Genomic DNA, 15,690 nt, shown 5'->3' with positions numbered 1-15,690 from the left:
CCTTTCTGGCCTCACCACAAAACCAGGCCTGCGGGCGCTAGAGCAATTGCTCACCCCTATACTACCTAAACCAGCCCTGCCCAAAGCTCTCTCTCTATATTGATACCAAAGCACTTAGTCACTTCCCTGGGACAACCAAGCCCCGCCCCTTTCTTGTAGCACAGCCCCGCTATGTATCGGGAAGAAAGGGAAGACTCCATACGGGGCGGGGTTTGTTGCGCTGAGGTGGAGCTGAGGGCCGGCTGGTAGGACTCGGGTGAGCCGCCAGCTATCGGGTCGGCGTATCTCTGGTGAGTGACTTAGAGCAGAAGAGGTTTCTGGGAGTTATAGTTTCCTGACAATGCTGGGACACTGGGTAGGTGAGTGGAGAGACGAGTTGTAGCTGGGAGGGAATGACGCAGTCGCTTCTACAGGAGATGTTTCAGTTTGGCAGTGATTATGTGCGTAACTTTTGGAGGATGCTGGGAGATGTAGTTCCCCACAATGAACATGTGATAGTAATGGTTGTTGGGCAGGTGGGGGAGGAGGTGGAAGGCTGGGGTGCAGGGGGGTATATACTATTCTGTGAGTGGGACACTGGGACTGATGGGAGACTACAGGTTGGCCACTCCTCATCTATTTACTGGAGATAATAATTGGGGCAAAGTGTCAGTGTTGTGAGGAGACTAACCCCCCCCCAGAGGCCCCTGACATGCCCAGAGCTGCCCAGTGCAAATACCTGCTTTTATCATGTGGGTATAGAGAATAGAAGTGTTACACTTTTGTACAACTGCTCTGATTGCACTTACTTAGTACAGTGCAGTGGGGGAACTACCGGGGGAGCAGGGTGTGCGAGTGGGCCAGGGCCCGCACCACCCCCTCAGGGCCCACCGGCAGCCTGCGCGCCACTGAAAATGCGGGCCATACGGAGGGGGCGGGGCCCGGCTGTGCGTCACGCACCAGTGCCCGCCCCCCTCTAGTTACGCTACTGGTACAGTGGTTAATATTGCCTGGCTCATACCCCCAGCTACACTTACAACTTACCTGTCTGTCTACTGCTGCTTTTAAAGGAGAAGGAAAGTCTTCATGCACCAGTGCCAAATGTTAGGCTCCCCCAAGTGATTGTTTTGACTTACCTGAAATGCGTCTGCCCCTGGAAATTTGAAGAAAGAAGAAGATGAAAGAGGAACTCTCCGTGGTGCTCCCTGGTATAACCCCGGGCCGGTGCAGTTTTCTGCTGATAGGAGCACTGGCCCAGGGTTATACTAGAGAGCACCACGGAGAGATCCTCTTCCAGCTTCTTCTTTCTTCAAATTTCCTGGGGCAAACGCATAGTAGAATGAAATAGCCGACTTTTTAGTTAAAGTTTAACTCGTTCTACTGCCCATGTGCAGCCGCACAAAGAATGAAGAAGCCTGGAAGAGGATGGCTCTGTGGTGCTCACTGGTATAACCCGGGGCCGGTGCAGTTTTCTGCTGATAGGAGCACCAGCCCCACGGTTTCAGGTAAGTCAATACAATTAGTGATGGGCGAATTTCTCTGCTTTGCCAAAAAATTCGCAAATTTCCCACAAAATTCACGAGAAAATCATGAAATTAGAGCGTTTTCACAGAAAAATCTTGAAATTCAAACATTTTCACGAAAAAAATCTTGAAATTGACAGTTTTCACGAAAAAAATGTGAAATTCAAACGGTTTCACAAAAAAATCGTAAAATTCGAACATTTTCCGGAAAAAATAGTGAAAATCGGAAATTCGCTGCAAATTTGTGCCAATCGAATTTATTCGCCCATCGCTAAATACAATCACTTGGGGGTGTACCCCTAAGTGCTGCAAGCCTTTCCTTCTCCTTTAAAGGAGTTGTTCACCTTCCAAACACTTTTTTCCAGTTCAGTTTTTTTCAGATCATTCTCAAGAAAAAAAACTTTTTACAATTACTTTCCAGTTTTTATTTTTAACAGTTTTTCCAAAAATCTAAGTTTAACGTTTAAAGGGGGTCGTTCACCTTCAAGTTAACTTTTACTATGTTATAGAATGGCCTGTTCTAAGCAACTTTTTATTGGTCTTCATTATTTATTTTTGAGAGTTTTTGAATTATTTGCCTTCTTCTTCTGACTCTTTTCAGCTTTCTAATGGGAGTTATTGACCCCATCTAAAAACAAATGCTCTGTAAGGCTACAAATGTATTGTTATTGCTACTTTTTTATTACTCATCTTTCTATTCAGGACACTCCTATTCATATTCCTGTCTAAGATGGCTGAAACTGCAAACTAGAGAGCTGCTGAATAAAAAACTAAATAATTTGAAATCCACAAATCCACAAAAAAAATGAAAACCAATTGCAAATTGTCTCAGAATATCTCTCTCTATATCATACTAAAAGTTAATTTAAAGGTGAACAACCCCTTTAAATTTCCTGTCTCTGGTGTTTGAGTTTGGCAGCTCAGTAATTCAGTGTCACAAAAACGTACCCTGGTGGTCTAGTGGGCTGGTGGGGACGCCCGCCGCATGTGCTGCCTCCTTGATGGTTTCTTTCCTAATGCCTTAGGGTGCGCGCGGCGCGCACTTCCATCTTTTCCCTGCGTATTGACGCTGGCGTAATTACATCAGTGCGCAATAGCGCGAAATTTGAATTTATTTAAAGGGACTCTGTACAATTTCTTATTGCCCGTTATAGGTTATTTCCTAGTGAGTTCCTGGTGCTTCTGTGCTATTAAAGCTTCTGATTTTCTGTGATCTGTTGTGACGCCTGCTTCTGACGATCCTGACTTCAGAAATCCTGACCCTGCCTGGTAACTGACTCCTCTATTCCGTATCCCTCCTGATTGATTTCCTGGTTTGACCCTTGCCTGCCTGACTCCGCTTGTACTCTGCCTGCCCGACCCAGCCTGATTTGACTTTGCTTTCTGTGTACGCCTTGTACTGCGACCTTCTGCCCAAAAGGCTTCTGCATTACCGTTGTGCCCCTTTGCTTGTTCAGAACCCTTCGCCTGGCACCTCTCTTAATAAGACCTGGCGGCATCCGATTAGCCTCGCGAGGTGAAAGGCGGCTGTTAAAGGCGGAAGCAAGAGCCGAGAACAGGGTGCTTAGCATTGGTTCTGGATTTAGGGTGCCGACCGTGACATTCAGGTGCAGATTCTGAACTGTTACAATTTCCTACATTGAGTTGATCCATTTCTCAGCAGCATCTGTGGAGTATTAGCAACTATTGTATCAATCCTAATAGCTGTATTTAAATAGGTTGTTCACCTTCCAAACACTTTTTTTAATTCAGTTGTTTTTAGATTGTTCCCCAGAAATAAAGTTTAAATTTTTCAATTTGTTGCCATAATTTATTTTTTACTGTTTTTCCGAAATCTAAGTGTAAAGTTTAATGTTCGTGTCTCTGGTGTTTCAGTCTGGCAGCTCAGTAATTCAGGCGCAGACTCTAAACTGTTGGTTCTGAATTTAGGGTGCCGACCGTGACATTCAGGTGCAGATTCTGAACTGTTACAATTTCCTACATTTAGTTGAAACATTTTTCAGCAGTATCTCTGGAGTATTAGCAACTATTGTATCAATTCTAACAGCTGCCTGTAATGAAACCAAGATATTCTGCTCAACAGGGACAAAGATAAGAAATGTATCAACTAAATGTATCAATTTAGACCAGTTTACAGGGTCGGCGACCCCCCTCCCAGGGCTGCTTCAGAAGGTGAATAATGACACTTTACACTTCAATATCAGAAAAACGGTCACACATAGAAAATAGAAAGTCATTGGAAAAGGTTATTTCTGGTGATCTATCTGATAACACTAGTTGTTTTAAGGTGAACTACCCCTTTAATGAATCTCAGGGATTCTGCTCAGCAGGGACAAAGATAAGGAATTTATCAACTAAATGTACCCATTTAGAACAGTTTAGAGAGTCAGTGACCCCCCTCCCAGAGCTGCTTTAGAAAGGTGAAAAATTAGACTTACACTTCAATATTAGGAAAACGGTCATACATAGAAAATAGAAGAAAAAATGGAAAAAATCTTTATTTCTGGTGATCTATCTGAAACCAACTGAACTGAAAAAAGTGCTGGCAGATGAACAAGCCCTTTAAAGGAGAAGGAAACCCCCAGGGCGCTAAACCCCTCCCCCCCTCCCCTGTGCTGCCCCCCTCCCTCCTCCCCCCTGGCCTACCTGTCCCCCTGGGCAAATGCCCCTAACTTTTTACTCACCCCTCTGCGCAGGTCCTGTCCACGGAGTTCGCAGTCGCCATCTTCTCCCACGCGCGTCTTCTTCCTGCTCTGATCGGCGTTTTCTGGCGCATGCGCAGTAGGAACAGGTACCGGTACGGCTCTACTGCGCATGCGCCGAATGTCACGAAGTGAAATCGGAAAACTTTGTGACATTCGGCGCATGCGCAGTAGAGCCGTACCGGTACCTGTTCCTACTGCGCATGCGCCAGAAAATGCCGATCAGAGCAGGAAGAAGACGCGCGTGGGAGAAGATGGCGACTGCGAACTCCGTGGACAGGACCTGCGCAGAGGGGTGAGTAAAAAGTTAGGGGCATTTGCCCAGGGGGACAGGTAGGCCAGGGGGGAGGAGGGAGGGGGGGCAGCACAGGGGAGGGGGGGAGGGGTTTAGCGCCCTGGGGGTTTCCTTCTCCTTTAAGGGCACATATGAGTGCTCAGTGGATGCCCCTCTCTCTCTGGGCGATAGACCATATACTGCCAGTGATGGATTAACGAGATGCGGGGCCCCTAGTCTACTTCTACCGGTCCCATGTCTAGACTACTGCTGGGTCCAGATTGGTTCAGATCCAGGCATGTGTTCCCCCAAAGCTACCTAGGCCTATACCTTGGCATCACAAGATCCAGGCACCTGCATTCTTCTCCCAGCAGGTGCACCTGACCCAGCAGTGCAAATAAGTATTAAAAGAAAATAGAAATAATAATTTTTAAAGGAGACATATAGGATAAAGGAAAAAAGCCTCATTTTGTAGGCAATTATGAGTAATATATAGTGTTGCGTTTACATAGTGCTAAAAATTAACATTGTCTTTAAAGGAGTTCAGTGTGAAAATAAAAACTGGTTAAATAGATTGGCTGTGCAAAATAAAAAATGTTTCTGATATAGTTAGTTAGCCAAAAATGTAATGTATAAAGACTGGAGTGAACAGTCTAATAAAACAGCCAGAATCCAACTTCCTGCTTTTCAGCTCTATAACTCTGAGTTAGTCAGCGACTTGAAGGGGGTCCGCATGGTACATTTCTGTTCAGTGAGTTTGTAATTGATCCTCAGCATTCAGCAACAGATATGACCCATGTGGCCCCCCCTCAAGTCTCTGATTGGTTACTGCCTGGTAACCAGGGTAACCAGTCAGTGTAAACCAAGAGAGCTGAAAAGCAGGAAATAGTGTTCTGACTGACTTGTCATACATCAACTCACTCCAGCCTTTATACATTACATTTTTGGCTAACTAACTATATTAGAAACATGTTTTATTTTGCACAGCCTATCTATTTACACAGTTTTTATTTTTACACTGAACAATTCCTTTAAAAATAGCCCCTTTATTAGAGCTCCCTATAGATGTTCACTGGTCCCTGTTTCAGATGAGGGGTGGGCGTGTCCCAACGGTCCCTGCCAGAAGCACAGTAGGAGGGGGACAGCCAATCACAGCCCTGCAGTCACACAAGCACAGACAGGCTTCAGTTCCCTATCAGGTCCTGCTAGCTGCTGATTGGTTCCTGTCCTACAGTGCAGTGAACTGAGAGCCGCCGGCTCCCCTGCACAGCCTGGGAGCAGGAAGTGGAACAGATGGGCAGGATTATTAGGGTTTTTGCAGAAATATTCAATAAATCAGCCTGATTCTTCTATATCTAAATGAGTATAACGCACTGGTACATTCTTATTTTTTACACAAAATCCTGTGCAGTAATCTGCCCCTGCCGGTAGCCATGGAGCCCTCTTACACGCAACCATATCTTTCTATGCCATACAATTGAGTGCCTGTGTGCCACAGTTTGCCTATCACAATTAATGGTGCCTTAAATTTATATAAACATGCCCTTGTATGACAGAGTGGGGCATGGCCCAGCCGTGGGCAAAGCAAGACTAATCACGCCATTGTCAATATTGTCTCACCTTCCCAGAGAGTAAGTAATAGGCGCACTTCCCCGGGGCTTTGCAGTGTTTGCTTTATCCCTTAGAAACTGGCAGCTGTAGGGCAAGTTTTAGAGGGATGCTGGCAGCAGCAGCAGTAGATAGATTAAGGTTTAAAGGAGAATTCAACCCTAAAGTAAAAAAAACCCTACCCTACATAGACTCCCCCCTGCAAATGCCCCTAAGTCTTTACTTACCCCTCGGTGCAGATTCTATCCAGTGGAGTTTACGGCAGCCATCTTCTTCTCTTCGTAATCATCGTGAAGTGCCGTATCGGCGCATTCACAGTCACAATTGCACATGCACAGAAAGTCCCATTATTGCCAATATGCCTCTCTCATTCTGAAGATTATGGAAGCGCCGGAAGATAGCTGCCGTGAATTTCTCTGGACAGAATCTGCACCGAGGGGTAAGTAAAGACTTAGTGGCATTTGCCCAGGTTAGCAGCTAGGCTGGGGGGGAGGAGGGTCTATATAGGGTAGGAGTAGGGGTTTTTTTTTACTTTCGGGTTGAATTCGCCTTTAAGATCATGACCAACACATTATTTTTCATCAGCCAATGCCTGGCTCAGTTTAAGAAGCCACCCAACCCATCTCTCACCCGTGGGTACTGGGGTAAGCTAACTACTCTTTATTGTCTTTGTATTAAACATAAACGTGAAGCAACTGTCATGGTGTTAACTGTCCAGTGATTTGTCCCTCTCTGCTTTCCTTGTGCAGCAATGGGCAAGAGAAAGGAAGGCAGCCCCATTGCTCCCTCTTCACAAAGGAAAAAACAAAGGCAAGAGGTGGACGACCCATACGATAAGGAGGATTATGTTCAGGCCGGACCCAGTGTCTCTTATGACTATGGACAGAACAAAAAGCAAAGGAAAGAAACCGATAACTCACACGCAGACAGTGACCATGAGAATTCAGTGTCCTGTAAATCCCAGTCAGTAAGTTGTAAAATCACTTTTTGTGTTTCCAAACAGAAATGTACAGATTCAAGCAAGTTAGGCACAAAAAATAAATAAAACAGGAATATGAATAGGAGAGGATCTGAATAGAAAGATGAGTAATAAAAAGTAACAATAATAATACATTTGTAGCTTTACAGAGCATGTGTTTTTAGATGGGGTCAGTGACCCCCCATTTGAAAGCTGGAAAGAATCAGAAGAAAAAGGCAAATAATTCAAAAACTATAGAAAATAAATAATGAAGACCAAATGAAAAGTTGCTTAGAATTGGCCATTCTATAACAAGCTAAAAGTTGACTATGTTATAGATTGACCAGTTCTAAGCAACTTTTCTATAGTTTTTTATTTGACTCTTTCCAGCTTTCAAATGGGGGGTCACTGACCCGGTCTAAACAAAATGCTCAGTAAAGCTACAAATTTATTGTTATTGCTACTTTTTATTATTCATCTTTCTATCCAGGAGTCTCCTATTCATATATCAGTCTGTTATTAACCAATGCATGGTTGCTAGGGTAATTTGGACGCTAGCAACTAGATTGTTGAAATTGCAAACTGGAGAGCTGCTGAATAAAAAGCTAAATAACTCAAAATATACAAATAATAAAAAATGAAAGCCAATTGCAAATTGTCTCAGAATATCAATCTCTACATCATATTAACAGTTAATATAAAGATAAACAACCCCTTAATTTTTCATTGTTTGTGTTATTATTATTATTTGTCTTCTTCTGCAAGCACACCTTTGTGTTCCTAAACAGAGAGACTGGGTGCTGTAATTAATTATTTATCAAAGGTCGATTTTGTGGCGTTTTCTTTCTACCTCGAATAAACTCACAACTCGAATGTTTGCTTCTTTATGAAAAAACCCAAATGTAAAAAACTCGATTGAATGCAATTGAGGGAAAAAAACTAGAATATCTCAAATTGATAAAAAAAACCTGAAGGCAAAAAAAAAATCAAATGGTTCAAGGGACCTCTGCCATTGGTTTCTACTTCTGCCATTGACCTCGACAGTTTTAGCCAAGTATTTTCAGATTCTGGCTTTATGCAGCCTCGGGGAATAATAAATCTCGAAAAATTCACGTTTTTTTTATCCCGAAACATTTGAGTTTTCAAGGGTAAAAATTCTAATTTTAACAAGTTGACCTTTAATAAATAACCCCCTTGATGACTAATATTGACCTATGTTTCATATAGTCAAATTATTTGTCAGCGTCTATAATTACTCTTATCAGCGTCTAGTAATGTTTGCCCATAAGGGATTCACTAATTAGGCAGACAGCAACTGAACCTCCCCAGACAGTCCCATAAAACTAATCACAGAAAATCATTTTTGCTGTGCTTCCGTATTCATTTAATGATTTGCAGCATTTAATACAGATTCCTTATTCGGAAGCCTATTATGCTGAAAGCTCCGAATTACGGGATGGCCGTCTCCCATAGAATCCATTTTAAGCAAATAAATCTCAATTATTTCCTTTTATTATAGAACAGTTCCCTGTACTTGATGATATTTAAGCTACATAAATCCATATTTGTGGCAAAATACTCCAACTGGGGTTATTTAATATTAAAATTATTTTTATTTTAAAGGTATGGCAATCCAAATAACAGAAAGATCCCATATGCAGAAATCCCCAGGTCCCAAGCATTCCAGGTTATAGATCCCATACCTGTATACATTTGTCTTGTTAGCATTTTACAAGAATTAAAAATGACTCGTCATGTCCACATCTTTGTGAAGATAAGTTAAACTCATCATGCGGCTAAAGGTTTAAAACTTTTGATATAAAGCTTCATACAAGTTGAGGGTTTAAAGGGGAACGAAAGTCTAAAATAAAATAATGCTAGAAATGCTGTATTTTATATACTAAATATAAACATGAACTTGCTGCACCAGAAGCCTAATAAAACAAATGATTTATGCTTTCAAAGTTGGCCGCAGGCTGTCATCTTGAAACTTTGATAAACATTTTTGCAAGACCAAGACTACGCACATGCTCAGTGTAGTCTGGGCTGCTGTTGGGAGGTTAAGATTAGGGATCATCATAAATTATCACAAAACAGCACAAGTCAAATAATATCTGAATATTCAGACTGCATTGGGTCTGTGGATACAAATCTCTCTTCCCGATACTCTGCAGGGAAACAAATAAAGCTGCCTGAGTTCTGGAAAGTAGTTAGGGACCATCTGAAGTTTCCTATCTGAAGCAGTCAGAGCAAGTAAAACAAATGGGGCATTTCACTGCATACAGTCAGATTTCTTATAAAACGGTAGACATTTTTAATTAAAGTATATTGGAGATAGATTTCTTTTTCATTAAAGAAATAAAAAATGGGATTTTATTTTTTTTCATTTACATCCCCTTTAAGCACAGCTTAAGTTATGTACTTGTTTTATTGATTTAAAGGGAACAGACGAAGTTGGGATCATTGATTCCATCTTTCTGAAAAACTTCATGTGCCATTCAGTGCTGGGACCTTTTCGCTTTGGACCAAATGTTAACTTTGTTATAGGAAACAACGGGAGTAAGTATACTTTTAACAAAATATTTGTATATTTTTAAAAATACTCATATCCTGTATCATGGCACATTTGTGGCTGTGGCACCCAGGATGTCTGTTCTGCCAGTCCACGATCTTCCTATTGTTTCAGGGCTCCCTACTGAGTGATTGGATTCACTGGCAGGTGCCTAACGCTTTAGCACCCTGATTAATTCAGGGCTTCCTTTTCCTTTAAATATGCCTGTGATGTACAGTATAAAGCCTGTGGGAATCTTTCATAACTATATCACCTTTTAATTTCTCCAGGTCTGCTTGGGGGGACACAGGGACCATGGGGTATAGCTGGTACATCCAGGAGGGCAGGACACAACAGTAGAACAAAACTAGCCCCTCCCCTACTGGCTATACCCCCAGCAGGTGGGGTTTAGCCCAGTTTTTGTTGTGTCCTCAGGAGGATAGGAAATTAAAATCCACTCTGCTTTATTATTTGTAATTCTGTCAGTTGCTTGACACCAGAGGATCCACATAGGCATCCAGCAACGTGGGAACTGTCTCCGGGGTCCCTGGTTTCCAAGACCACCCAGTTTTATAGCAGTCTCCCCTTGTCACAGGTGAAGACTGACTGGCCAGAAGACAGAGGAGAGGGCCACGGGACACAGTACGTATATTATCTGTGCTACCCTCCTCTCCGCCATCCTCTCTCTCTCTATCCTATTGAAGGAAGGGACTTTGAGGCTTTAGCCTGTCACACTCTGCCTCTACCTGGGCCATCTGCTCATCAAGGCACCCTCCTTCACGGAAGCTCAGAGATCTCTCCAGACGTCCATGGACATGCTTCAGAGACTGGGCTGGGTCCTAAACCTGGAGAAGTCTTCGCTAACGCCCAGCCAATCCATAATCTTCCTCGGCATGCAGTTCAATACGCAAACGCAGAGAAGCTACCTCCCTCAGGAGAAGGTCAAGCATGTCCAGGATTTAGTAACACTGCTCCTGCAAAAGCCTACACACTCAGTAAAGTTCTGCATGAAGGTGTTAGGAGTCATGGTGTCTACCATAGAGGCGGTACCATTTGCCCAATTCCTTCTACGAGAGCTCCAGTGGAACATTCTGAAGGTTTGGAAGAGGAGATCCCTCCTTCAGGAGATCCGACTCTCCTGCTAGACAGCCTGTTTAGCTGGGGAGCAGTACTCGAGGGCTGCTCAGCTCAGGGTCAGTGGAGTCCACGGGAAAAGAGAGTACAGATCAATCTGCTCGAGATCCGAGCAATCCATGCTACAAGGTCAAGCTGTCAAGATACAGTCCGACAATGCCACGGCGGTGACATACATCAATCACCAGGGGGGCACAAGAAGCAGAGAAGCACTAGACGAAGTAAAACTCATCTTCAAGTGGGCCGAATCTCATCAGGTTCATCTGTCAACAATTTACATCACAGGGCTCCTAACCTGGGAAGCGGACAATCTAAGTCGACAATCCTTAAACCTGGGAGAGTGGTCATTAAGGACGAAATCTTCCAACGAAATAACACAGATGTGGGGCACCCTAGAGGTTGATCTCATGGCGACCAGGCACAACCGCAAGGTCCCAACGTTTCTGGCTAGATGCAGGGATCCACTAGCCTTAGCAGCAGATGCTCGAGAAGCAAAGTGGCACTTCCATCTGGCCTATGCCTTTCCACCCCTTCCACTCATACCCAGGACTCTCAGGAAGCTTCAACGAGAACAGACCATTCTTATCCTCATCGCACCAAGGTGGCCCCAACGATCCTGGTTCACAGACCTGCATGACGCGTTTCAGAACTCAGTTCACTCTCATGTAAACCTCCTTTCCTCGTTTTTCACCATGATAGAGCAGTCCTCCGACACAATGCCAACCTTCTTACCAAAAGGTAGTCTCAGAGTTTAATTTGAACCAAGAAATCACCATACCAACCTTCTGCCCTGCACCGTCTAATTCTAAGGAGAAGGCTCTACATTCTCTGGACCCCGTTAGAGCCCTAAAGTTCTACCTGCACAGAGCTCAGGACATCCGCAAGGCGAACTCCTTACTAGTCATTCCTTCAGGCCTTCACCAAGAGAATGCAGCCACAAAATCGAACATTTCCCGCTGGATCAAACAGGCGATCCAGAGAGCCTACGTGGCATGAGGTAAAACTCCTCCAGGCAGACTCACCGCTCATTCCACTAGGGGGATGAGCACGTCCTGGGCGTTCAGAAACCAAGCATCAGCGGAACAGCCGTGCAAGGCAGCTACGTGGACATCTGTTCACTCCTTTTCAAAATTCTATCATTTCGACACTTTTGCGGCCTCTGACACCCGCTTCGGCAGAAAGGTGCTTCAGGCCACAGTGGCATCTTCCACTTAGGCCTCATTCTCCAAAGCTGTCTCCAATTAGGAGACAGCTTTGGTATGTCCCCATGGTCCCCAAGCAGACCTGGAGAAAAGGAGATTTTGTGTACTCACCGTTAAATCTCTTTGTATTTAGTCGCTTGGGGGACACAGGGCTTCCCTCCCTGGACTGAGGCCTTTACTTTTCCGTCTGACATGTTACGGTGATTGTTAACCTATATTAGTTTAAAGTTATTAATTCCTGTTGACTTTGGAACAAACTGGTCTAAGCTCCACTTGCTGGGGCTATAGCCAGTAGGGGGCTAGTTTTGTTCTTCTGCTGTGTCCTGCCCTCCTGGATGTGCCAGCTATACCCCATGGTCCCTGTGTCCTCCAAGTGACAGAAGAGAAAGATTTAACAGTGAGTACACAAAATCTCCTTTTCAGGTCTGCTTCTAAGAGCTGTCCCTGCAGTTCAGAGGGGGGGGCTCCAAATTTTTTAATCAAATAACCATATAGTTTAAAAGAGACTCAGCTGTGTTAAATGATTGTGTGTATGTTTAGCCCCACAAAAGCCTATAGTCTTAACTTTAGGGGTAAATCTATGATAATTAACAGGGTCTGCTTTCAGAATAATGTGGCAGGTGCTGAGTATTAGCATAACGTCTTAAAGGAGAATTCAACCTTTAATAAAAAAAACCTTCCCTGGGTAGACTCCCCTCCCTCCTCCCCCCAGCCTACCTGCCCCCCCCCTGGGCAAATGCCCCTAATTTCTTACACAAAAATTAGGGGCATTTGCCCGGGGGGGAGGATTGAGGGGGGTCTACCCAGGGTAGGGTTGAGGGTTTTTTTTATTACAGGTTGAATTCTCCTTTAAACTAACAGTTACACCAAAAAATGAAAGTGGTTTAAAGCAGTGGTCAGCAAACCGCGGCTCGCGAGCCACAATTGGCTCTTTAGCCCCTTGAATTTGGCTCTTCCAGTTGTGGGCTCGCACGTACAGTGCGGTCGCATTTTCGTTGCCCGTGGCAAAAGGGGGTGGTCTTTAGGCACCGCTAGCGGCTAGCCGCTACGGGAGACGCAGGTGTGGACGGGATACACAGTGCAGTTTCATGCACGAGTGAGCCTGTGACAGTCTGCATTCTCATGAGCAGCAGTCAATTCCGCAAATCCCGCACAGGTGAATCTGCTGTGAAGCCGCAAATCCTGACCTACACTGTAGGATCTACAGGTACTTTTGTTCAATCAATCGTAGACAGAGTTTTCATTATTTGGTGTTGGTGGCTTTATTTTAAAATGAAACGTTTTTATAGGTGCCCTGTTTGACATGGCTACAAAGAAAAAGCAACGAAAAACGGAAGATGAAAACCGTGAATTTAGAGTTAAATGGACCAAGACTTTTGCGTTTATTCAAAATTGAAAGGCCTTCCGACCTGTCTTATTTGTAAGGAAAAATTGGTGCATAACAAGAAATCAAATTTGGAGAGACACTTTACAACTAAACACGGTGATCGGTGTCGGTGATGCAAGGAAGAAAGCCGTTGAGGAACTACAGAACAGTCAAGAAAAATCAAGTTCTGTATTTAATCAGGATGCAATCTTCCAACAATGTTAATTTTGCAAATTTTGTGGTTAGTCTAGAGATTGCTAAAAGACGAAAACCATATGCAGGTGGCGAATACATACAACTTTGTTTTATAAATGCATCGGAAGAGTTATTTAGGGATTTTAAGAACAAAGAAGATATTCTAAAAAAAATTAAAGAGTTGCCATTGTCTGCTAAAACAGTGAAAGATAGAACAGTCAAAATGTCTTCCAATATAACCAACCAGCAAGTTGAAGATCTTAAATTGGTTTCAGCTTTATCAATAGCAGTTGACGAGTCTTGTGACTTAAATGATACAGCGCAAGTTTCACTTTTTGTAAGATTTATTTCAACTACAGGTCCTAAAGAAGAACTTTTAGGATTATTGCCACTCAAAGGTCAAACACGTGGAGAGGATATAGCAAATGCTGTAATTAAGTGCATTGAAAAACATCATATTCCACTCGATAAAATTGTCTCAATTTCAACAGATGGGGCAAAAAGTATGACCGGCATAAGAAAAGGTTTTGTTGCTATTATGAAACAAAAAATGAATCACAAGATACTTACTTACCATTGCATCATACATCAAGAAGCACTTTGTGCGCAGACATTTCCAGAAGATATTTGCAAAGTTATGGAATTGGTGATTAAGATTATCAACTCCATTATAGCTAAAGCTCTTAATCATCGCCAATTAAGAGAATTTTTAGTTTGCAGATCTTCTGATGCATAACAAGGTACGTTGGTTATCAAGAGGAAACGTTTTGCTTCCTTATCAACAGAAATTAAAGCATTTTTCCTTGAGAAGGGTGTTCGCTATCCAGAACTAACGAACGATCAGTGGATCCAAAAATTGTATTTCATGGTAGACGTTACATCCCATCTAAATTAGCTTAATCGTAAACTACAGGGGAAAGGAAACAATTTTTTCTATGTTAGAAGAAGTTATTTCATTCGAAAACAAATTATCTGTTTTTGCTCAAGATTTTGAAAGAGAAACTTTGATTCACTTTTTTAAGCCTGTTGAAACATCGCCAAGAAAATAATTCTGAAATTGACATTTGCTATTTCATTTGCTATTTCAAAACAACACTTTTAAATATGAGGGAAGCTTTTCTCAAAAGGTTTCAGGAATTCAGAAACAGCAAAGCTTTTGTTAAAAAACCTCTTGATGCTACTGTAACAGAATTACATTTTTCTCCCTTTAATATTGAGATTGGCAACTTTGAAATGCAATTGCTGGATTTAAAAAACAAAGAACTGTGGAGCTCGAAATTTGAACATCTTTCTGCTGATATAGAAATATTGGAGAAAAACAAATGGGAACTTAGTTCACAGCACAAGTGGTCTGCTTTGAAAGACCTGGAGAAGGAAGATATGTTAATTTTTAACACCTGGAATAGTATTCCTGACTCATATAATCAACTGAAAAAACTAGCGTTTGCTGTTCTTTCCTTATTTGGGTCTACATATTTATGTGAACAATCATTTTCAAGCTTGAATCGTATCAAAAGTAAATTGGGAAGTCGTCTTATTGATGAGAACCTGGAATCGTGCCTAAAATTAAAAACAACAACACACAAACCTGACTTACTCAAACTTTCCAAAGAGATGCAAGGCCATTGCTCACATTAGTGTTGGCAGAGGATTTAATTTTCTGTATTGTAAGCCTTACAATGTTATTGTAAGGTAAATAGTAAGGAATTTAAGTTTATCAATAAATAATATCCTTATTAAGTATGTTATCAAGTTTTATTCAACGGTTTACTAAGACTTAAAACTTTAAGTAAAGTTTATTAAGTTAATTTTAGGAAACGTTGTGGAGTGAAAGAAGATGTAGTGTCAAGAGTTGAGAAAGGTATGTTGAGATGGTTAGGAATACTCTTATTAAAGGGATACTGTCATCGCAAAACATGTTTTTTTTCAAAACGCATCAGTTAATAGTGCTACTCCAGCAGAATTCTGCACCGAAATCCATTTCTCAAAAGAGCAAACAGATTTTTTTATATTCAATTTTGAAATCTGACATGGGGCTAGACATTTTGTCAATTTCCCAGCTGCCCCTGGTCATGTGACTTGTGCCTGCACTTTAGGAGAGAAATGCTTTCTGGCAGGCTGCTGTTTTTCCTTCTCAATGTAACTTAATGTGTCTCAGTGAGACATGGGTTTTTACTATTGAGTGTTGTTCTTAGATC

The 15,690-nt window shown here is 42.5% G+C and overlaps 1 protein-coding gene across 3 annotated transcripts in view; it reads left to right on the top strand.

Moving 5' to 3' along the window:
• The first annotated feature begins 168 nt into the window (after positions 1-168).
• LOC108717191 (structural maintenance of chromosomes protein 6) overlaps positions 169-15,690 on the top strand; it is a 72,320-nt gene continuing 56,798 nt past the window's right edge. For all 3 annotated transcript variants that reach the window (XM_018264026.2, XM_041563564.1, XM_041563565.1), the window contains exons 1-3: positions 169-290; positions 6,836-7,053; positions 9,486-9,603. In XM_018264026.2, the coding sequence (XP_018119515.1) occupies positions 6,838-7,053; positions 9,486-9,603 (334 nt within the window). In that variant the 5' untranslated portion in view covers positions 169-290; positions 6,836-6,837. The remainder of the gene's footprint in view (positions 291-6,835; positions 7,054-9,485; positions 9,604-15,690) is intronic.

The sequence above is a fragment of the Xenopus laevis genome, chromosome 5L, assembly GCF_017654675.1.
Source record: "Xenopus laevis strain J_2021 chromosome 5L, Xenopus_laevis_v10.1, whole genome shotgun sequence".
Classification (NCBI taxonomy): Eukaryota; Metazoa; Chordata; class Amphibia; order Anura; family Pipidae; genus Xenopus; species Xenopus laevis.
Note: the sequence above shows the minus strand (reverse complement) of the source record. Positions and strands in the feature narration are given on the sequence as shown.